This window comes from Podarcis melisellensis, assembly GCF_964234715.1.
Source record: "Podarcis melisellensis genome assembly, chromosome: 8".
NCBI classification, from domain to species: Eukaryota; Metazoa; Chordata; class Lepidosauria; order Squamata; family Lacertidae; genus Podarcis; species Podarcis melisellensis.
Window position 1 is genome coordinate 11,830,859 of NC_138540.1, and position 23,191 is coordinate 11,854,049.

At 47.9% G+C, this 23,191-nt stretch overlaps 1 protein-coding gene across 4 annotated transcripts in view; it reads right to left on the reverse strand.

Annotated features, from left to right (window-relative positions):
• Nucleotides 1–4,911: 4,911 nt before the first annotated feature.
• ECE1 (endothelin converting enzyme 1) overlaps nucleotides 4,912–23,191 on the reverse strand; it is a 63,657-nt gene continuing 45,377 nt past the window's right edge. For all 4 annotated transcript variants that reach the window (XM_081923133.1, XM_081923135.1, XM_081923132.1 and 1 more), the window contains exons 10-18: nucleotides 21,658–21,772; nucleotides 20,486–20,596; nucleotides 18,416–18,592; nucleotides 17,897–18,000; nucleotides 16,185–16,295; nucleotides 13,178–13,245; nucleotides 12,460–12,650; nucleotides 10,154–10,249; nucleotides 4,912–8,616 (exon numbers count right to left, since the gene is read on the reverse strand). In XM_081923133.1, coding sequence (XP_081779259.1) covers nucleotides 8,440–8,616; nucleotides 10,154–10,249; nucleotides 12,460–12,650; nucleotides 13,178–13,245; nucleotides 16,185–16,295; nucleotides 17,897–18,000; nucleotides 18,416–18,592; nucleotides 20,486–20,596; nucleotides 21,658–21,772 — 1,150 coding nt within the window. In that variant the 3' untranslated portion in view covers nucleotides 4,912–8,439. The remainder of the gene's footprint in view (nucleotides 8,617–10,153; nucleotides 10,250–12,459; nucleotides 12,651–13,177; nucleotides 13,246–16,184; nucleotides 16,296–17,896; nucleotides 18,001–18,415; nucleotides 18,593–20,485; nucleotides 20,597–21,657; nucleotides 21,773–23,191) is intronic.

The window sequence follows — 23,191 nt, forward strand, 5'->3', positions numbered from 1 at the left end:
AGCATGGATTTATTATTTATTTCATTTAATACAAGTTTATATAGCTTGGTGGCTGTTGGCGTTTTTTTGCTTTTGTTTAAAACCCACAGCATGGTTTACACAAAAGAATAAAACGATGAAATCATCAGTAAATAAAGCTGAAGACCAACTGTTTCAAACCTTCAAAGCAGAATGACAATCTACAATAAACTAAAAACCAGATTAAAATGCATGTAAACGTTCCACATGTCTGCTTAGGCATGCTTAAACAAAGTGCTAAAAAAGAGTGCCGTGACAATAGGGAGGGAATTCCAAAGAGTGGGTGCTGCCACACTATAATTTTTATTTCTTACAAATGTGCAACGAGTGTCATGTGCCAGTTCTGCAGATTGAAGTCGTCAAATGGGCATTGCATGGGGAAAGGCAATTTGCAGCCCTTCAGACCCAAGAAGACCAGAAACACCACTGAGATCTCTGTTTGTTGCCCTCCAGGTTAAGGAGACCAATGGAAGGTATCTCCTCTGCCTGGGCTGCACAAATCCCGACTTCCTGGCACATCACCATTTGGGGTGGTTAAAGAGATGGGTGCTCCCCTCTCATTTAAAGTCTCTGTGAGCAATGCCAAGGTTTTCTGCATCAGGGCAACTGACAGACAGGAGAAGCTTGCCTGCCCTGACCTCTAGTGTTTGCTGTTTGATATACAAGACAAAGATGAAACCAGAACATTCTGGCATCTCTTAGGGCTGCTCTGAACAGGCATGCATTTTTACGCGTGTACAGTGGTACCTCGGGTTACAGACGCTTCAGGTTACAGACTCCGCTAACCCAGAAGTAGCACCTCAGGTTAAGGACTTTGCTTAAGGATGTGAACAGAAATCGCATGGTGGCGGCGCAGCGGCAGCAGGAGGTCCCCTTAGCTAAAGTGGTACCTCAGGTTAAGAACTTTCAGGTTAAAAACGGACCTCCGGAACGAATTAAGTTCTTAACCCGAGGTACCACTGTATTGCATTGGTGCAATAATAGTGCATTTGTTGGCATCCATCTGTCTCCAGGGACAACGGAGTGCATCTCTGGGGGTGAAGCCCAACTCTAGCATGAGCAGCACCAAAGTGACCTCCCTGGGGCAGAAGCCAGGGCAGCGTGTATCGGTGACGCCCGGTTGCCCTCAGGATTGGGGGGCCCCCTTTGCGCATGTGTGTGACATTGCAAGGGGTTGGAATAGATGACCATTGTGGTCCCTCCCAACTCTACGATTCCATGATATCCCAACACTGTACAGGCCAGGGCAGCCCTGAAACCACCATGAGCACAAAGCAGGCTATGGTTGTACAATAAGGGACACATCCTCTGCACTCAAATGTATGAGTCAACGTAGTCAATTTGAGGCCTCACTCCAAATCCACTCCACTTCCAGAGTTAATGCTAAATACATTACTTCTGGTAAATGAGCCACCATAGCTGCTAAAGGGCCGTGAAAATGCGTGTCCTAGGCTTTTTAGACTCTTCTACCCATGTACTAAGAAGATCAAACCTCTCCATTCTTAAGGAAATCAGCCCCAGTGCTCGCTGGAAGGACAGATCCTGAAGCTGAGGCTCCAATACTTTGGCCACCTCATGAGAAGAGAAGACTCCCTGGCAAAGACCCTGATGTTGGGAAAGATGGAGGGCACAAGGAGAAGGGGACGACAGAGGATTTTGTTTCTTTACTGAAAATATTCATATCTCACTTCCCAATTTAAAAAAAAAAGGAACTTGAAGGTGGCTTACAAACATTGGCACACAGGGTAGAACCTACATAATAGGAAACAAAACAAAAACAGCTTAATGAAATCTGAAAAAGGTGAGACCAAAAGAAGTCAGGAAAAGACCGATAACTTTAATCTGGTGCTTAAGTATGGCGCCATTGAGAGGGTATTCTGTAAGGAGGGGCACCACGGTTGAAAAAGGTATACCTGGGCATAGCCAAGGGGGGAAGGCAGGGAAGGGCAGCTGCCCCCACCCATTCAATTAAAAAAAAACATAAACTGAGGCTCTGCACCCCTAACAAAAGACCTGCCCCATGGTGCTGGAGGAGACTCTTGAGAGTCCCATGGACTGCAAGAAGATCAAAGCTATCCATTCTGAAGGAAATCAGACCCCAGTGCTCACTGGAAGGACAGATCCTGAAGCTGAGGCTCCAATACTTGGCCACCTCATGAGAAGAGAAGACTCCCTGGAAAAGACCCTGATGTTGGGAAAGATGGAGGGCACAAGGAGAAGGGGACGACAGAGGACGAGATGGTTGGACAGTGTTCTCGAAGCTACTAACATGAGTATGACCAAACTGCGGGAGGTAGTGGAAGACAGGAGTGCCTGGCGTCCTCTGGTCCATGGGGTCATGAAGAGTTGGACACGACTAAATGACTAAACAACAACCCATGTACTATCTGAAATCAAATACATGATTTGTTTTTTTCAGCTCTCCAACCCCACTATTAAGAAAGGCTGGGTTGACTAGTCCAGGGCCCAACCTTTAGGTAAAGCCAGCTGCAACATTCAGAGTCACTTCGGGACACAAGGCCTGTAGACCACTACCAGCGCTGGCTGGCAGTAGTGTTGTTACCATGGCAGCACTGACCCAGTAGGCCTTCGCCGGGTTCTACAGAGGCCTCTACTCTTTCTTGCCTGAGCCTCCTCCATGCTTGACGAAAGAGACTCCATCTTGGAAGTGCTTCAATTGTGACATTTGTGTGCAAGCCACACCTCAAAACTGTATTTCCTGTAGAGAGGCTAAAAAACATACCCCCTGCCCCAAGATGAAGTGTGAAATTGGCTGCTGGTGACAACTGAGCAGATGATGCCAGCTGGTTTCACACTAGTGGCTTTTCCATTTTGATATTTCTAAGTCCCCTTTCTTTCCTGTTGGATAATGGACAGGTTCCTTCTTCCTTTTACTTTTACTACTACTACCATTATTACTTTTCAGGTTTACACATTTCACTAATTTTACAATTTTTTTTTTTTAAAAAAGATTGATTTCATGAAAAGAAAGTGTCAACTCGGAGAAAATGGTTGCACCCCATGGAAGTCAGTAGATGTTTTGGAAAAGCATTCCATAATAACCAAAGCAGATTCCACACTCCTTCTGTTTAAACCATTTATCTTCTTTGAGTTAATTGATGGCTTGTAGAGTTTCCAGTCTTGCAGCTCTTACCCCTCGGAGTCTTTTGATGGTTTGTAAGACTTCCACTACAACTGAACCTCTATCTACTTTCCTAGCACTTATATGTTTCTCCCCTGTATGAGTGTGTTGATGTTTTGTAAGAAGTCCACTCCGATTGAAGCCATTTCCACACTCATTGCATTCAAATGGTTTCTTACCTGTATGAAACCATTGAATTTTACAATCATTTTGACATTTCAAAACTTGACTTCCTTCCCCCTTTCTGCAGTTCCTTAAATTTATTTTTAATATCTTCTGCATATCCAAATTAACTTAATTTGCTCATTTATTAATCTTCTTTAAATATATACTCTTATGAAACTGCAGGTTCTTTTTGCTTTCAGGCAGCTGGCAAGAGTTGAGGTGGCATCAAGATAAGGTGCATTTCTTTTGTGCTCTGCAGTTTCTTGCAACTGTTCGCATTAAGAGTGCACTTCTAGCAAGACTTATTTACATAGCTGCTTCATCTCTTCCTCTTTGCTTAGTTAGCTTTCAGGCATCTGCTGGTTACCTTCCTCTTTCAACAAACCTTTTAAATGGAGATCCTCTTCCCAGTCTGTGTAAGTATTGGAATAACTCTACTTTTTATAGGTGGAAAAGGTTTTCTAATGTTTGCATTGTTTTTACATACAATATTTTCCTTGTTGAACAAAATACACAAGTATAAAAAGACCCCCTAAGGAGGCATATGAAGAGATAATGAAACAAGATAGACAAGCAGTCTGGGAAAGATTACTACTACTACTACTACTAATAAAACATTTTATTTATATCCCGCCCTCCCCAGCCGAAGCCGGGCTCAGGGCGGCTAACAACACTAAAACAGTGCAACATTATAAAAACATTATAAAAATTAATTAAAATCAAAATTGATGGCAACAATAAACTAAAGTTTTGTAAAGATTGCCAAAGGAGGGAGTCAGGCTGCACCCTGACTAAAGGCCTGGTGGAACAGCTCTGTCTTGCAGGCCCTGCGGAAAGATGTCAAGTCCTGCAGGGCCCTTGTCTCTTGTGACAGAGCGTTCCACCAGGTTGGAGCCGCAGCCGAAAAAGCCCTGGCTCTAGTTGAGGCCAGCCTAACCCCTCTGTGTCCTGGGACCTTCAAGATGTTTTTATTTGAAGACCGTAAGTTCCTCTATGGGGCATACCAGGAGAGGCGGTCCCGTAGGTACGAGGGTCCTAGGATCCACATTAGTACCTGCTACTGTTTGTGGATCTGAACCAGCCTTTGTGGACCAAGAGTTGTACCCAATACTAGTCCATGTAATGTAATGTAATGGCCATAACTAGCTGAGGTTCATTAGTTTCAGTGGGTCTGCCCTGACTCTAACCAAGCTGGAAACGGCCCAAGGCAATTCTGAAAGGAGAGTATTTGTTTAGTTAAGCAGATCTAGGTCAAAGTCACTGTCAGTTGTGACATACCAGCCTCTGCCTGGACTGAGAACAAGGATGAAGAAACCAGAATGGTGAAAAATTCACCTCCTAGAATTCTATTGCTTGTTTCCCAGGTAAGCAGAGACCATTATAAATGGCTAATAGGCAAGAATTTATTATACTGCAGGTTTTAGAGCTTGCATTTTTTTACTGTGGTAAACTGTTCAATAAGTGTAGATATTTTAATGAACAAATAACAAATAGTGTGAGGGGAAAATAGGAACCTTGGTGGGAGATAGGGGATAGTCAAAAGCAGAGTTAGGGACACACACACACACACACACAAACTCCCAAAATTAATAAAACCCAAGAAAAGCTTTTATTTCAAAATTACAATAATCTCCAAAGATGCGGGGAAGGTGACAACAAAGAACAAATCAGCCAGACCTTATATTCTCCCCCATCCTGTCCATACATAAATACCACAATATTCCTCCCACACCTTCCCTTAGTCTGAAATAAGTTTGGCCTTGTCTGGTGCGAAGAAAACAATTTCCTAATATTTCCCTTTTTCAGTGGCTACAAGCCTTCCCAGATGCTGAGCAAGCCCCCTTAGGGTATCACAAGCCCTACATTTCTGGTGGTGGTGGTCTTCCTTCTATCCATTTGGAGGGGAGAAGTTCTACTAGGTCTCCCTGCCCCCAGCCCTCTTAAAACATCTGCTGCACCATCTTGAAGCGATCAGCTCGCGTTCTTCTTGGGTCCAATTACTAAAAGCAGATTACACAAATGGAACCATTTTTGCTCTGCACAGGAGGGATCCAAGAGGAAAACCAGAAGAGGAAGAGAGCAGCCCAAAATGGGAAGAATGGCGGCTGCAGCAGCAGCAGCAGCAGCGGCAGCAGCAGCAGCGGCAGCGGCGGCAGCAGCAGCACTGGGTTCAAGAGCAGGTCTGTGCTCTCACCACACAAAGTGGGGGTCTGTTAAAGGGTACAGAACAAAACCCTGGGGTGGTTTTCCTTCTTCGCTCTCCCCTGCGCAGGTGATGGAAAGGCACCCTCTCCTTACCTTCAGTGGTGGGAGAAGGCAGCTGAAAAAAATGGCATCAAGGGATCAGTGCCTGTCCCAAGCAGCAAAAAAGAGACCACTTTTGGTCACCAGGAAAGATCTCCGGGGAGAGAGAAAAGGGGGGGGGGGAGAGAAGGGAGCCAGACAGATAGACAGGAGCTTGGGGAAATCAGGAAGAGTGTCCAAGGCACCCTTTCCACAAGTCCAAGATGGCAAGATGTCAGAGGTGGCATGATCAGCACAATACCTGCTGGATTTTTGTTTACTGTGTGCTTGCAGGGCTCATTGTTTGGTGCAGGGCAGGATTTGGCTCAGGAAGTGCATGATGTTGCTGGTGGGAGGATTGCTCCAACATTGTTAAGGCACTAGAAGCGCATTCTCAGTCATGTTGAGAGTAAGGCATTTCCCCACCGCAAAGATAAAGCTCACACTCACTCATTTTCTCAACTCCGGCCCATGTGTCGCAGCAGGGCAGAGTACAAGCGACCATGTTCCCCTCCTGCACATCTGCAAGGCCACTCACCACCAGACTGACTGAGGACAGGAAGTGGGGACACTGCTGCTGTACCCAGAGCCCCAGAAACTCAGTGGCTATCCCTTTGCACCCCCAGGTCCACCTGGAGTTGTGGTACCAAATGATGGACAGCCACTTCCGCAGGAAATGAAGAGTGGGGACTCCACAAGCCTACAAAGTTTGGGAGGCTGCGAACCAACTGATCCGTTTCGCCCGTCCTCAGGGCAGGAGGCTCACCAGACAAAGTAAAGACAGACAGACACACAAGCCAAAAATACACGCAAGATGGACTTCTTCAAGAGCAAAAGATGAAGAGAAGCCGCTAATCACTACGCAAGCATAGTCTTGCTGACTCTTTGGAATGAAGGCATCTCAACCTGTAGTGGAGTCGGGGAGGCCTGAGTTGCACTTGCAGTACCAGAGCTCTCCCCTCCTCTGTTTAATTCAAGGCATAAGAAAGCTTGCCTAGGAAAGGAGGTACAGCACATCATCTCTCCCTGCCTGAAGTTCAGCATACGAGTTGGGATTGCAATGGCTCCTGGCCCCACAGTGTTGCAGGGAGGCTGGAAGGAGAGACGGGCAGCTCACAAGTCCAAGGAAGCTCTGTTTCTTCAAGGAAGTTTGTCTGCAAGCGCGGGAGCATCACTGCCCAAGTCTCACCAGTCAAGGGGTCTCCGAAACCGACCGCCGTATTTCAGTACAATAAAAAATGACTTTGTCATGAGGCAGACGGTCTTCTCTGCAGTCCTGACACCTGTCCACAGCTGAAAGCTCCAGGTTTTGTGCCTTTGTCGAGCTTCTGAGCACCCGAGAGTTCACAGTGGTGGAGGGCACAAAAGCAGTTAGATGCCTGTAAGAGTTTGGCTGTGGTGTAGAGTTTGCTGACACCACAAACAGCCAGGATTTGGGGCTTTTTCAAATTCAGTAACCCTTAATTAAGTTATTAAGGCCACAAGGGGGTGGGGGGAGGAAGGGAGAACATGTCAGCTGCAGGTCCGTGGGCCTAACAAGCCTTTAAAATTTCTTTTACTTGGGGTTATGTGTACAAATGTCCAGATGATTCAGCTCCAGACTCAATACAGGCATATTCTTTGGCTGAGCAAAGACAGACAGTACTTCAGCAAGACTTTCAGGGGCTACTTCTTCAGCGGCGCTGAAACTGCCCACCGTCAGCTGGGGTCTTGACACACAAGGTACATCATTCGAGGTGCATCTTTGAGTTTGTGATGGGGGCATTTCTCTGCAAGGCAGCTCAGCTCATCTTCCTGGTGCAAAGGCTGCCAACGATGGCTGGTAGGTTTTGACATGCTTGTCCTGCTGGGAAATCTCTCAGATTTAGCTTGGAGATTGAAGCCCCAAAGGCAGCATTTTTAGAAAATGTGGCCTGCTCTGCGCCTGGGGCTAGGGCAGAGGTCCGGGATTTCAATTGGGAAAGTCAACAGTGTTGCCAGGAAGGAAAGGGTTTTGGAGAAGACAGGCCCCAGAATATTTCCCAAGCAAAGAGAGTCTGCGTGGAAATGAGCCGCACCCGTTCCTCCTAAGAAGACACTGGGGGTGAGGAGAGATGAGCCATGGGGGAGGTTTGTATCCTGCCTCTCAGCTTTAAGCAGAATGCCCTTAACCTAGAATTGCACACACACGCAATAAATATACCAGTCCATTCAACTCAATACATTTTCCCTGAACTTTCCAGTGTTCTGCAAGATAAAAAAAAAAAAAATTCCGCAGAAATATCTTACAAGTTTTACCATGTGTATGTGAGCGCACAAATCTTATACATATGTATGGACGTGTATGTCTGTCTACAGAGAGGGTTGGTGCTTGTTAGATGTGACCAAAATGGGTTCTCTTTTAAAATTTGGGTGGTTCTCCCTTTTGGGGGAAAAAATGACACAAGAACTTCCAAGCCTATGGTGGCGAAGAGCCAGTCCCGCCCCCCGCTGCATATGTGTGTGTGGGGGGGAGACAGCACAACCTTATCCCCACCCCAAAGTCAGTGCATCTGAAACACAGACATGCGTGCAGACGTCTGCACTTTTAGCAAAGTGAGAGGCAAAGGGGGACACCGATGCAATTGGTTCCGGAGTAGAGGACTTCTTCACAGTGGGTCAAATGGGGTGGTGCTTTGGGGTGAGGGCTGGGGACCCCTCCCAGCCATCGCAGAGCGCTGAGCTAGTCCCAAGGTCACGGGGCGCCTCTTAGGTGTGGAGGAAGGCTGAGGGCACTCCCTCCTGCTGTGTTTCCCACGGGCTGCCCTCCAGTTCATCCCATTCCTTTTCTCTCTCCTCGGCTTTGGGGAACTTCACCAGACCTCGCACTTCCGCTGCGGATTCATGGGGGAGCCCCGCGGGCACCCAAAGTGTTCCGAGAATTCTGGGGAATTGGAGATGGTCCCGATGACTCGGAAGCGGGAGGGGCTGTGAGAGTCGGTGACCAGTCCTTCGTGAGAGCTCTCCGGGGTGCGGACGGAGCACCAGACCTGGAAGGAGAGAGGAATCGCAAGAGGAATTGCACATCCAGCTAAGTCTTATGCCCCCAGCTCAATTGCAGAGATCACCCACAGAAGTGTCGTTGGTTGTTCCCCAAGTTGGTGAAGCTTGCTTGACAATGATGAGAAACTGAGCCTTTAAGTTTTGTTGGCACAGCCCAGTGGAACTCTCAACCTCTGGAATTTTAGCAGGCGCCTTCAGTGCCAATTTTTTTAATGCCTGCTGAAAACCTTTCTATTCTGCCAGGCCTTTGCAGGCAATTAGGAAGACGTCCTTCCACAATGGTTAATTTATGGCCTGCTTTTTTAAACTTTTAAAATATGGTTTTGGTTATATGTTTTTATTATTGTCAACCATACAGCAGTAGACCTACTGAAATTAATGGGACTGAGTTTGCCATGAGCATTCATTTAAGTGGTTCTACTCTCAAGTAACATCAGCTACCACCCAAGGCATTGTAAGAAGAGAGAACAGGATCTTGGAAATCCTCGAGAATCCCATTATTATCAATGGAGAGATGAGCTATTGAAAGGAGGGCAAATTTATGGGAAAGTGTTTATTTGTAAATCCCTGGGATGTGAAGTATCACCATAATATTCAACAGGGTGTATTATTTCATGTAAATCAGAGTTACTTTTCTGCTCCTGTAAATCTTGAGTTTTAATCCATGCTAAGGGTTGTATCCAACTACAGTGGTACCTCGGGTTAAGAACTTAATTCGTTCCGGAGGTCCGTTCTTAACCTGCAACTGTTCTTAACCTGAAGCACCACTTTAGCTAATGGGGCCTCCCGCTGCCACTGCACCACCGCTGCACGATTTCTGTTCTCATCCTGAAGCAAAGTTCTTAACCTGAGGTACTATTTCTGGGTTAGTGGAGTCTGTAAGCTGAAGCGTCTGCAACCCGAGGTACCACTGTATTAATTCAAAGCAGGCCCACTGCAAAAAATGATCCTGGGTTATATCCAACACTAGTCCTACTCAGACAAGACCTAGTGAAGCCAAAGGATATTACTAATGGTGGGGGAGGGGTATTATTTAGGCCAGACCCACTGAGATTAATAGGCCTAAATTGGTCATGCTCCCCAACTCCAATGGGCCTATTATGAGTAGGAAAAGCATTGGATACAACCAAGGTCATGAAGCAGGGTACAACAGGTTTGCTAACTAGGTAATGATTTATTTGCATTTTTCTTCTAATGGCCAAGAATTATCTTGAGGTCTTGGAGGGCGCAGAAGACCGCCTCCAACTAATTCCAGGCTTGGGTTACAACAAGATAAAATACAGCATGAATAAACTGTTCAACATGCACAAAAATAGGATGGGTCCTAAAAAGATACATGTTCTTTTTTCTTGGAAATCAATAAAAAAATAAATATATATCTCTATATCCATACATCTCAGGTGTCAAAAGGCCTGCATATAGTTAGTCACAGCCTTCTCTGTCTGTAGCATCAAACCCAGAGACAAAACATAGCCCAGGCATGCCATCATCCACCCACCTCCAAAATGGGACACTCAGACCTACCTGGGCAAACCCTACAAAGAAGAGCTGGTAGTTGGTGAGGCCCAGCGTGGGCAAAGTCTCCTCTTCTCCGTTTTTCCTCAACCAGTTCTGATAAGCCTGGAAGATGAGGAGAGAAAAGCGAATCAAAACAGGATGCCGTAGAGCTGGAGAAGGCTCAGGTAAGCACAGCCAAAACGGTCAAGGGGTTGGAGCATGTTCCCTGGGAGGAACGGGATAACACCTGCTTTATTGGGGGGGGGGCGTAGAAAAAAGGGAGAGCAACAGGGGGCATGATACAATTACTCATAGAGTGGAGAAAGTGGATCTCGTAGCACTAGGACTCAGGGCCACCCAAGGAAACAGAATACCTGAAGGTGCAGGAAGAAATGACTTTTTCGCAGTTTGAAACTATGGAACTCACTGCTGCAGGAGGCAGGGATGGCCACTGACTTGGAGGGTTAGATGATTAGATAAATTCATGGAATAGAGGGCCATCAAAGGTTACTAGCCAGAATGCCTACGTTCTGCCTCCATGGTCTGAGGTAGCAATGATTCTGGAAACTGCAGGAGGGGAGAGTTGCTCATGTGAGCCGGCCCTGTTTGTCGGCTTCCCAGAATGGGTATCTGGCTGGCCTCTGTGAGAACAAGAATCAGGACTGGATGGGCCCCCCTTTGGCCCGACCCTGCAGGACTTATCAGACATCCTTCCAACTCTTACAGCTAGATTACAGGAATAGTCACAGCAATTAACGCCTAGCCCACATTTAGTTCTTATACATATTTTCCCCATAGACCCATGGCTCCCAATGTGGGGCACATGCACCACAGGGGGGCAATTTGATTTTTAAGGGGGGCAATTTGAGAATAAGTTATTAACAGTCAATGGCCTTTAAGGCTTCCTCCATGTGAATAGCTCACTTTCTGAATAGTAAGAATTATATGTTAATGGCGTGGGGCGGGATCAGGCTTTTAGAGACGCTTAGGTGGGGCATAGGGACGCGGATGGCGCTGTGGGTTAAACCACAGAGCCTAGGACTTGCTGATCAGAAGGTCGGCGGTTCAAATCCCCGTGACGGGGTGAGCTCCCGTTGCTCGGTCCCTGCTCCTGTCAACCTAGCAGTTCAAAAGCACGTCAAAGTGCAAGTAGATAAATAGGTACCGCTCCAGCGGGAAGGTAAACGGTGTTTTCATACGCTGCTCTGGTTCGCCAGAAGCGGCTTAGTCATGCTGGCCACATGACCTGGAAGCTGTACGCCAGCTCCCTCGGCCAGTAAAGCGAGATGAGCGCCGCAACCCCAGAGTCGGCCACGACTGGACCTAATGGTCAGGGGTCCCTTTACCTTTACCTTTTAGGTGGGGCAAGGTTGGGAACCACTGCTATAGACTGGATTTACAGAACAAAGACCTGATAAACTTGCTTGTGCAAGCAGCGAGAATTATTATAGCTAGACCCTGAAAGAACCTGGAAGGAGTAAATGTTACACATTAGTATTATGTACAAATTAGTATTATGGCAGATTGCAGTGTTAGAAAAACTGATGACTAAACAGAGATTTGCACAAGGACAATTTTACTGCAACTTGGGCTTGCTTTGCAGATTTTATGAAAATAGCCAAACATGGCAATCTTCTGGCACCAACTCTTTGTAATATGTGGCTCACAACTTTCCGAACCTCTCCCAACCCTTCTTTGATGACCTAGGCTCCCCTGTGGGGAAAAAAAAATAACACCTCTAATACCACTAGGTGGTGCTATAGTGATTCTGAATTAAGGTTTGATTATTTTTATTCACTCCATCTCAAAGGATTATTTATTTTAAGATTTTGGCACTGCATTTGGGGTTTTTTTTTCCATTCTTTACGTGCACTGTGATTTACATATTATTTGTGGTTTGATTAGTTTGCCATTTTTTAATGATTCTGTATTTAAGCCAATATAACACCAAATCAGTTATTGTGCATGGGAAATTCCAATTTCGGCGTTTTACAGCTTGTCTTTTGCAAATACGATGTTGTTCCTGTAGTTAAAAAATGAATAACAACCATTATTTTTTAAGAAAAGGAAGAGACACAAAGCTGCGGTGTTCAATTTAGAGACTATTTGTGAGAAATTGGGATGAGTGCTCTAAGCAAGTGGCCTTGGCCTTTTCTCTCTATGGCTTGAGACTCACATATCAATTTTGGGGTTTTTTTGCGGGGGGACGGGGACAGTAAACAACAGCTTTACTTGGCAACCTCATCCCCGCTCCTCTTTTGCCAGGCGGCTTCTGCAGCAAAGAAGACCCCACAGCTCCCAAAGTCTGATTGAAAGGCCTGAGGAAGTCTCACCCGGTAGGCGGCTTTGAGACCCCCGTTGTCGGCGATGTTCTCCCCCAGGGTGTGCTTGCCATTGATGGCCTCCCCGTGGACTGTGTAGTTGCCGTACTGTTCCACCATGCACTCGGTCTGTTGCTTAAAGGCCTCCACTGACGAATTCTTCCACCAGGGGCGGAGATTGCCGTCCTTGTCGTACTCCCGGCCTGCAAGGACCAAGGAAGTTAGCAAAAAGAATCACAGAATTCTGGAGTTGGAAGGGACACCCCCCCCCCAAGGGCCATCTAGTCAAACACCCTGCAATGCGGAAATCGCAGCTAAACGCACAAAATGATATTGTGCCACCCCCCATCTCAATACTCTGCGGTGTGGAATGAACGAAATAATTTGAGAACATTTAAATATCCTTTTATGTACTAATTGTATGTGTGTGGTGGGGTGTACTTGGATGTTACGACAATCAAATGTTTGCATGCTTATATACAACTGTAAACTTTTACTTATAGATCCTTATTGTTACTTTTTAAAGCAACGCCTAGGAAAAGTGCTGCTCTGCCCCACAAGTTTACTTTGCAAGAAAAATCTAACCGTTTGCAAGAAGTTTGCTAAGGGTTTAAAAATGAACAGCCCGAACAGCAGCAAAAAAAGTGTGTGGTGTAGGGGGGTGGGGTGGAGAGGAGGAAGATAAATTCTAGAAGATGAATTAAAGAGATGGAGGAAAGGAGGTCCTGACCTTGGTCGTCAAAAGCATGAGTCAGTTCATGGCCCACGACCACACCAATCCCACCGAAATTCAGTGCCCTACAGGGAGAAAGAAAATGACAGTACAGTCATGCCTCATGTTGCATCCGCTTCAGGTTGCGTTCTTTTGGGTTGTGGACTGCCGAAACACGGAAGTACCGGAACGGGTTACTTCCAGGTTTCGGCAGCTGCGCATGCGCAGAAGCGCTAAATCACATTTTGCACATAAGCGCCGAATCCCACACAGATCACGTTCGCAACTCGAGCATCCACTGTAAGTCAGAAATACATTTGTTGGCTCCACGGAGGAGCCAGCCCCAATCTGCTGGCTCCAGGGGAACTACTGCAAACAATAAGGACATAAGAAGAGCCTGCTGGATCACACTAACAGCTCACCTAGTCCAGCATCCTGTTGTCACAGGGCCAACCAGATGTCTGTGGGAAACCTGCAAGCAGAATTCTAGCCCAAGAGCAACTGTTCCTTCCTGCGGTTTCTGGCAACAGGCATGGCTGCCTCCGACCGTGGAGTCACAGCACAGCCATTGCTGCTAGTAGCCTTCTCCTCCTCCAGGATTTTGTCTAATCCTCTTTCCAAGCCACCTGGGTTGGTGGCCCTTACTGCCTCCTGTGGGAGGGAGTTCCACAGATTAACTCTGCGCTGCGTGAAGGAGGAGGTCTTCCTTTTACCCGTACCGAACATTCAGCTTCACTGGATTCCCAACCAGCTCTAGCGGTTTCAAGGGAGAACTTTTCTCTCCCTCTCCACTTTTTTCACACCATGAATAACTTCGTAAACTTCTATCATGTCACCTTTCCTCTAAGCCAGTCTTTCTCAAGCTGTGGGTCCCCAGATGTTGTTGAACTACAACTCCCATCACCCCTAGCTAGCAAGGCCAGAGCTCAGGGATGATGGGAGCTGTAGTCCAACAACATCTGGGGACCCACAGGTTGAGAACCCCTGCAAGAAGTCCCAAACACTGCAACTTTTCTTCATAGGCTTGTCGCTCCACCCCGCTGAGCTTTTTGGGTTGCCCTTTTCTCAACAATGCTGATTCTCAGCAGGGCTGGGTTTAGGTTTGATGAGGCCCTAAGCTACTAAAGGTAATGGGGCCCTTTATATGTCCAGCTATCCTTTGTCAACAACAATTTGACGCTGTAGCGCTGTGGGTAAAACCACAGAGCCTAGGACTTGCCGATCAGAAGCTCGGCGGTTCGAATCCCTGCGACGGGGTGAGCTCCCGTTGCTCGGTCCCTGCTCCTGCCAACCTAGCAGTTCGAAATGACGTCATAGTGCAAGTAGATAAATAGGTACCGCTTTGGCGGGAAGGTAAACGGCGTTTCCGTGTGCTGCTCTGGTTCGCCAGAGGCAGCTTAGTCATGCTGTCCACATGACCCGGAAGCTGTACTCCGGCTCCCTTGGCCAATAAAGCAAGATGAGTGCTGCAACCCCAGAGTCATCTGCGACTGGACCTAATGGTCAGGGGTCCCTTTACCTTATATACTATATGGTCATTTATGGACCTAATAGGTATCTAAAGCCATTTGCACGTAACAAAATCTGTATTTTATCAAAGTAATTGTTGAACTTATCTTATATTTTGGAAATGTACATCCAGTTTTTCCCCCTTAAAATTTTTTGGGGGAAAAAGAAAGTGGGGCCCTATACGTAAATCTGGCACTGATTCTCAGCCACCTTCTCTAGCGGTTGGCAACACTTTCTCTCCCTGGACCACACGCACACATACCCAGCGAGGTGCGAGGTACGGTTTGTACAATGAAACCTTCAAAATTGACTGCAGTTGCCCCATTGCTCTAGCCCATGGGCTGAGATGCTCTGATGTGACGGCACATTCACCAACATTCTACCTCTTGAGTTGGGGAGGCGGAGCTGTGGAATTTGACTTGACCAACGGAGGTGGCTGTGAGGGAACTGGTTTGGCAGGAAGACAGCCATCCAGAAAGGGCCGAGGAACAAGGACCAGGCTCATGTGGCGCACAGATGGGCCTACCGAAAATATGCTAGTGAAGGCTTTCCCCTGACATGTGACCCCAGTCATTTATGGAAGATTGATTTCATATCTGATGGAAAACGTTCTGGTGTTTTTGGAGTCCGCCAGGATATTTTATTGCTTTGGGAGTTTGCAGCATTGTTTTTATAATTTTTATCTTGCACTAATTTTGCTCTGACGGCATTATGCTGGGAAGCAGGGCGTATGAATTTGAGTAACAATCATGGGAGCTGGTAGGCTGATTTGCACAGAGGCTGGGCAGGAAGACACCACAGAACCATGAAACTGTGCAGTTGGAAAGGGACCCCCCAGGGTCACCTAGTCCAACCCCCTGCAATGCAGGAATTGCAACTATAGCATCCCTGACAGATGGCCACCCAACCTCTGCTTAAAAACCTCCCGTGAAGGAGAGTCTTTCACCTTCTGAGGGACTCCATTCTCCTGCTGAATAGCTCTTTAAAACGTTAAAATTCTTCCTAACGTCAGAATTTCATCCCTTAGTCGTATGAATCCATTGGTTTGGGTCCTTCCCTCTGGAGCAGCAGAAAACAAGCTTGCTCCATCTTCCATGTGACAGCCCTTTAGCTGTTTGAAGATGCCTATCCTATCACCTCTCCTTTTTCTCTTCTCCAGGCTGAACGTACTCAACTCCCTCAACCGTTCCTCATCAGGCTTGGTTTCCAGACCCCTTTTTCATCTTGGTTACAGCTTGTCAATATCCTCCTTACAACTGTGGTGCCCAGTTTAAGCTTTACAGACACAGGAGGCCTCTAATGGCATTTTAGTCTCCATCCATCACCTCTGAGACCATAGTGCTTTACTTCCAGCCGCACATTAAAAAAAAACCAATCCCTGCTGGAGTTCTTCCTGAACCTCACGGCAGTGAGGCTGAATTGGGAGGGGTGTTAATGCCCTCCCCCTGCCTTGCCAAACACTGACTATCTGATTGGGTGTGGGGTGACAGAGAGAAAGAGAGTGAAACCTTCGTACTTTGGGGAGCTTCGGGTGTAGAACGGAGGCTGCAGGATCCCAGCAGGAAAGACGATTTCATTCTTGGTCGGGGAGTAATATGCATTCACTGTTGGGGGAGTCATGCTCCATCTGCAGAAGGAGGAGGAGGAGGGAGAGAAGAGGGGGAGAGTATGGTCAATGGCAAAACCACTCGAGGTGTCCTAAAAGCTCAATGCTCCATCAGCCCAATTTGGGTTCTGGGCATTTCCCATTCCTCAACCTCAAAGTCTTCATGGGTAACCCTAAAACATGTCTGGAAATTGCACCCTTGGCCCTGGGGGCCTTTTACTGCTCACTGCAGATCTGTTAGTCAGGGCAGGGGGTAGGGAGTACTCTGCACATGCCTGCAAAGCTTGCACTTTGGCACTGAGCTGAGCTCTCCCCTTGAATGCCAGCCTCCAGCTGGAATTGTGCAAGACTGCACAAGCAAAAATGCAGTGGGAGCAGGAAATAGGCAGGAATGATTGAGGACATAAAGGTTTGTCCTTTTCTTGGAATGCAGGATGCACAACTTGGATGACCAGCAAGACGGCCCTCTCAGCTTATTTCTTCAATATATAGAAACTGGATTGCAGAACCTGTAAGAACCGGGGGACATTATCTTCTGCCTTGAGATCCAACTTGGATAAAAGATTCCTTCTCTCTCTCTCTCTCTCTCTCTCTCTCTCTCTCTCTCTCTCACACACACACACACACACAGGGGCGCCGACTTATAAAAAATATTGGGGGGGGGCCATACCGACTTATAAAAAATATTGGGGGGGCCCAAGACCTCCAAACCGCTGCTGCTGGGGGAACGAAAGGGGCGAGCCCCGGGCTGCCCCGACCTTAAGTGAACCTGTGAGGGCCCGCCCTTTGCGGCAGCCGATTGGCTGCCGCCGTGGGCGGTGAATATTAATGAGCTAGGGGGAATCCCCGCTTCTCGCGGGGCTGATGCCAGCCCCGCGAGATTGTTGATGAGTCGAGAGCCCGCAACCCCACCCCCTCTCTAGATCGGGAGTGGCTTTGTTTTAACTCATTACTGAATGTATTTTAAAAGGTAACTATCGTCAAACAAGGAAAATAAAAAATACCAACATAATTTTGTGATTTTACAAAGCATAATATAACTAATAATTTTCTTAAATTATTGGGGGGGCAGAGCCCCCCAAACGAATTTTTGAGGGGGCTCGGGCCCCCTCAGGCCCCATGGAGTCGGCGCCTATGCACACACACTAACAGCAACCTCCTCCTCAAAGTTTGAGAAGTGAGGTTACAGGGAACCAGGCAGAGGGCCTTCCCGGTAGTGGCGCCCGCCCTGTGGAACGCCCTCCCACCAGATGTCAAGAAAATAAACAACTATCTAACTTTTAGAAGACATTTGAAGGCAGCCCTGTATAGGGACATTTTTAATGCTTGATGTCTCACTGTGTTTTAATTCGCTGGAAACCGCCCAGAGTGGCTGGGGCAACCCAGTCATATACATTTATTGTTATTGTCCAACGAAGTTGGTTGCCATCATTGCCTCCCGCTGCGGCGAGTTCCATAGTTTAACTATGCAAGGCATAAGGAAGTGCTTTCTTCTACCCGTCCTGAACCTTCCGACATTCAGCTTCAGCCAAAGCTTGGTGTGCCTGAAAAAATGCACGGTCCGAGTGGGCCCCCCTCCCCGGCGTTCGACCCCCCCCCCCAGCATCCCGAGGTCGACTCACTGGTCACGGTTTGGAGGCTTCCGGAGCTGCTCAGCGGCCACTCGGGCGGAGAAGTTGAGGAACTGCATGACGTTCTCGTAGTACAGATCCGGGACGGCATCGTACTGCCAGGAAGCAAGAGGAGGAGGAGGAGAAGAAGAAGAAGAAGGAGAAGGAGAAGAAGAAGAATAGTTTGGATTTGATATCCCACTTTATCACTCCCCTTCAGGAGTCTCAAAGCGGCTAACATTCTCCTTTCCTTTCCTCCCCCACAACAAACACTCTGTGAGGTGAGTGGGGCTGAGAGACTTCAGAGAAGTGTGACTGGCCCAAGGTCACCCAGCAGCTGCATGTGGAGGAGCGGGGAAGCGAACCCGGTTCCCCAGATTACGAGTCCACCGCTCTTAGCCACTACACCACACTGGCCCATCAGAATAGGGAAGCAAGGAGAGGCCAGGGCATCTGGCCGCAGTCACCGCCAACCCCCCATTCCAAATCCCGCTGCTTGGCCTTAGTGGGCCTGCCCCACCTCCAACTCACATCCTTGAACACTTTGTCCAGCTCTTTGGGGTCCATGATGAACTTAGGGTAACCGATCATGTCGTAGATAGCGTCGGCTTTCTCCTTGGCGGACCGCCTCGTCTCCTCATCCATCCACGGGAGGGTGGCCAAGCTCTCTTCGAAGGCCATCTTGATCTCCTTAATCATTTCCTCAGCCTGGTGGAGACAAAACACGAAGTTACGAGGCGGACTGCTTCTTTTAATAGGAATTGGGGGGGCGGGGGAGGTCCTGGCAAATGGTCGGTGTGTGAGGGGCTTCAGGGAATCCCATCCCCCTCCCTCACAGCTGGCAGCCAGAAATGGAAAACAAGAGGTTCTTACAAAGGTAATTTATTCAATATTCACAGAGAGAGATGATTTTATTCATTCATTCATTCATTCATTCATTCATTCATTCATTCATACATACATACATACCCCGCCCATCTGGCTGGGTTTCCCTAGCCTCTCTGGGCGGCTTCCAACAAAACGCTAAAATACAATAACTTATTAAGCATTAAAAGCTTTCTTAAACAGGGCTGCCTTCAGATGTCTTCTAAAAGTTTGGTAGTTATTTTGGTTGCCCTTCTCCCTCCTCGGGGAAAAGCCCCCAAGAGCAGCACACAGGCTCCGCGTGGCTCTTGCGGGCTTTTCTGGGAGGTGGGGGAAGGGACAGAGCGTGACTAAGTCAGAAGCTAGAACAGTGAGAGGGAGCGCTGCACAGCGATCTCTCTCGCTGTTCTGGCTTCTGGGATAGCTGCACAGCCTGCATTCGCTCCATAAGACGCACACACATTTCCCCTTACTTTTTAGGAGGAAAAAAGTGTGTCTTATAGAGCGAAAAATACTGTATATGCATTGTATATGTGATATAATTTTGTGCCACCAGACGGCGATCTGGAGCTGCCTTTTTCTCTACCTGTTTTCCCTGTTTAAATTTACAACGCTTTAAACTGAAACGCTTCTTTGATGTGTCTAGATCCAGCCTAAATTGGGACTTTCTGCTAAACACAAGTAAGCTAAATATGTTAGATTAGATTAGCAGAACAGACCTCTGGGAGAAACTTTGGAGGAAAGATTTAAAATTTACTCACTGAAAGAAAATTATATGAAAATGACACATAGATGGTATTTAACCCTGAGCAGATTAGCTAAAATGTAGAAATCTGAATCTGATGTGTGTTGGAAATGCAAGTAAGTAGAAGGAACATATGTGGTGGGTATGCAGAATAGCCAAAGAATACTGGGAAATGATATATAATGATATGGAAAAAAAAGTTTAAAAAAAACATTTCCCCCCCAAACAGGCATTCCTTTTAGTAATGGTGCAGACAGAGGTACCCAGGAGTCAGAAAAACTTATTTATGTATGTAACTAAAGCAGCTTGGATTTTGTTAGCCCAAAAATTGAGGGTCAGAGAGGTCCCTAAGAAGGAGAGGTGGCAACTTAAAATGATAGGATATGCAGCGTTAACAGAATAAGAGAGTGAGAATATCAAGTATCTAAAGAGGAGCAGAAAATCTTTGTGGAATATTTGGAAAATAACTGTAAACAAGTGAAAACGCTAGTGGGGTTAATGTAAATTCAACTGTATAATGTATAATAGAGAACTATGACTGGGGGGGGGATGAAATTAAACATTGTTCTCCCTCCCTACCCAAGAATATGCAGAAATTATGGAAAAATTAAAAGAACCATGGAAGAGGAAGAAGGGAAGTCGATGAAGGTACTATTGCAATACAGTCATACCTTGGGTTATAGATGCTTCAGGTTGCTTTTTTTGGGGTTACGGACACGCCAAAACTCGGAAGTACTCCGGAACAGGTTACTTATGGGTTTTGGGGGTCGCACATGCGCAGAAGTGCTAAATCGTGCTTTGCGCATAAGCACCAAATCGCAACCCGTGCGTGCGCAGACGTGGTGCTGTGGGTTGCGAACGTGCCTCCTGCATGGATCACGTTTGCTACTCAAGCATCCACTGTAGTGGATATTTAATGGTGGAAATGTATATTGGAAAACTCTAATAAAATAAGATTAGCGGAACTGGCCCTGTAACAGTCACCGCCTTACCACTGCCTTGCTGTCTTCCGCGAAGGAGGCCTTGACGAACATGGCACCCAGCGCAAAGCCCAGGTTGATGTCTGTGTCGCTGATGCAGTACTTCCATCGGGGCAGGCAGGTCTGTGGGGCGGAAGGAGACCCTTGGCGTCAGCGGCACTGGTGGAGGAAGGGGGTGCGGTCCACCCTGGGTGTCATCCCTGGGGGGGGTGACATCACCCCCCTGGGACGCTTGCTGCAGGCGGCTAGCCCCACCCCCATCTGTACAGCATGTACACCACTTCAGGTGCCAGAGCAGCTAGCTCCGCCTCTCATCAGCGGAGGAACTTGGGGCAACTGAGGGCCAGAGATGAATGCCACCAGCAAACCCTTTCTTTCTCCCCACCCAGGAAGCAGGAGGGTGATGGTCCCTGGAGAGCAACTCCTGGTGAGAAGCACCCAGGATGGACATGGGTGGACCACCAGGTCTCCCAGTCTTTGAATTGCAGACAGCCGCCCAGCTCTTTGCCTTAGGATGAGATTTCTGCTTTTCTTTTGTAGAGCTTTATTTATTTATTTTAAATGCATATACGGTGGTACCTCGGGTTACAGACACTTCAGGTTACAGACTCCACTAACCCAGAAATAGTACCTCGGGTTAAGAACTTTGCTTCAGGATGAGAACAGAAATTGCGTGGCTGCGGCAGCTGGAGGCCCCATCAGTGGTGCCTCAGGTTAAGAACAGTTTCAGGTTAAGAACAGACCTCCAGAATGACTTAAGTTATTAACCCAAGGTACCACTGTATTTATTTACAATAGAATGTACAGTGGTGCCCCGCAAGACGAACACCTCGCAAGACGGAAAACCCGCTAGATGAAAGGGTTTTCCGTTTTGGAGGCGCTTCGCAAAACGAATTTCTCTATGGGCTTGCTTCGCAAGACGAAAATGTCTTGCGAGTTCCCGCGGGGTTTTTTCCCCTTCCCCCCCTTTTTCTAAGCAGCTAAGCCGCTTATCAGCTGATCCGCTAAGCCGCTAAAAGCCGCTAAACCGCTAATAGCGCTAATCCGCTAAGCTGTCAATGGGCTTGCTTCGCAAGACGAAAAAACCGCTATATGAAGAGCCTCATGGAACGGATTAATTTCGTCTTGCGAGGCACCACTGTAACAAAATAAAGCAATGAGTGCCGTCCAAGTTTCCTACTCGCCTTCTTTGAGCCGTACATGACCTCCATGAACTTCTCCTCTGCATCCTGGAAGCGCTGGTCCAGAAAGCCGGCTCCTTTTCTCACCAGGTGCCAGATCATGTAGTTGTGCAAGATACTGGAATGGAAAAAGGGGTGGTGTGATGGCCTGGGATTCCGATTCTGAGAGTGAACCGGAGGAATCCCAGCCGGCACAGGAGTCCCCGCCTCCAGGGCCGGCTGAACTGGGGCAGGGCCTTGATTCTGAGGAGCCTGCACCTGGGCCGGATCCTCAGGAGCAGGCACCAGGTGAATCCATTCTGGCCCCAGAGGTGGTTGAGGACTCAGTGCCTACAGGTGAGTCTCCCCCGGGGCCCAGTAACCCTTCAGCCTCTCCTGAACTGCAGATGCTTAGGGCAGAGAGGCGAAGGGAACTGGTTTCTCCCAGGAGGAGTGCTCGCCTTAAGGCAAGGAGAGGCGGGTCTCCTGGGGGCCGGGACCGCCCCTGGCCTCAGAGAAGATAAAGGCCAGTCAGCCCGGTCCCAGGTTGCGGGAGCAACGTCGTCACTGAAGAGCTGTTTCGGCCAGCATCCAGTCCTGTTCCTCCAGCGTTCCTGTTCCTCGCCCGGCTTCCTGCTTCTGATCTTCGAGTGTTCCTGTCCCCGCCCGGCTTCCTGCTTCTGATCTTCGAGTGTTCCTGTCCCCGCCCGGCTCCCTGCTTTGGACCTCACCTCGCACCTTGTGGACTATTTCCAGGCTAGTGACTCAGGACTGAACTTTGACTACAGTAACAGTAACCTTCCCCCCGGGACCAGCACAGGTGGGGTAGGAGGGAAAGATGAGGACCTCTCCATCCTCTCCTGGAACTGGCTGCAAAAAGTGCCCTCCCCTCAATATCAGTTGCACACCGCAGGCGTTGCAAGGGAGCCCCCTACTAGCCCTACCTGGTGTGCCTTTGGGGACTGCACCCGGGACCTCCTTCATGCAAAGCAGATGCCCCACCTCTGAGCTATGGTCCTTAAAAATAAAGCAAGCGCCTAGTCCTCACTGTTCTGAAAAAAGGGCTAGTTTAAAGGAAGCTGATTTTTACCGAGTCCACCTAGCTCTGTATTGCCTACACTGACTGGCAGCAAGGGCTCTGCAGGGTTTCAGACAGGGAGCCTTTCCCCGGCCCCACCTGGAAGATGCTGCCAGCAGGGATTGAACCTGGGACCTTCTGCGTACAAAGCAGGTGCTCTGCTGCAGACGTTGTGTTCCTTCTGCTGAAGACGAACCAATATTCTAGTCCTCATGCTTCTGAATGAAGAACTGAAAGAACCAGAAAGCTACCTTAGAGAGGATCAGAGCACTAGACTAAATCCGGGGTCTTATGTATGCAAAGCAGGTGAGCTCCAGCCTTCTCCCTAAGCTTCCAATCCTTGCGGTTCTGATCAATCAATCAATCAATCAATCAGTAAGGGCTGATTTAATAGCAGAGGAAACTGCCTTCCAACAAGTCCATCTAGACCCATATAGCCCACACTGGCTGGCAGTGGCTTCTCTGGGGTTTGAGGCAGGA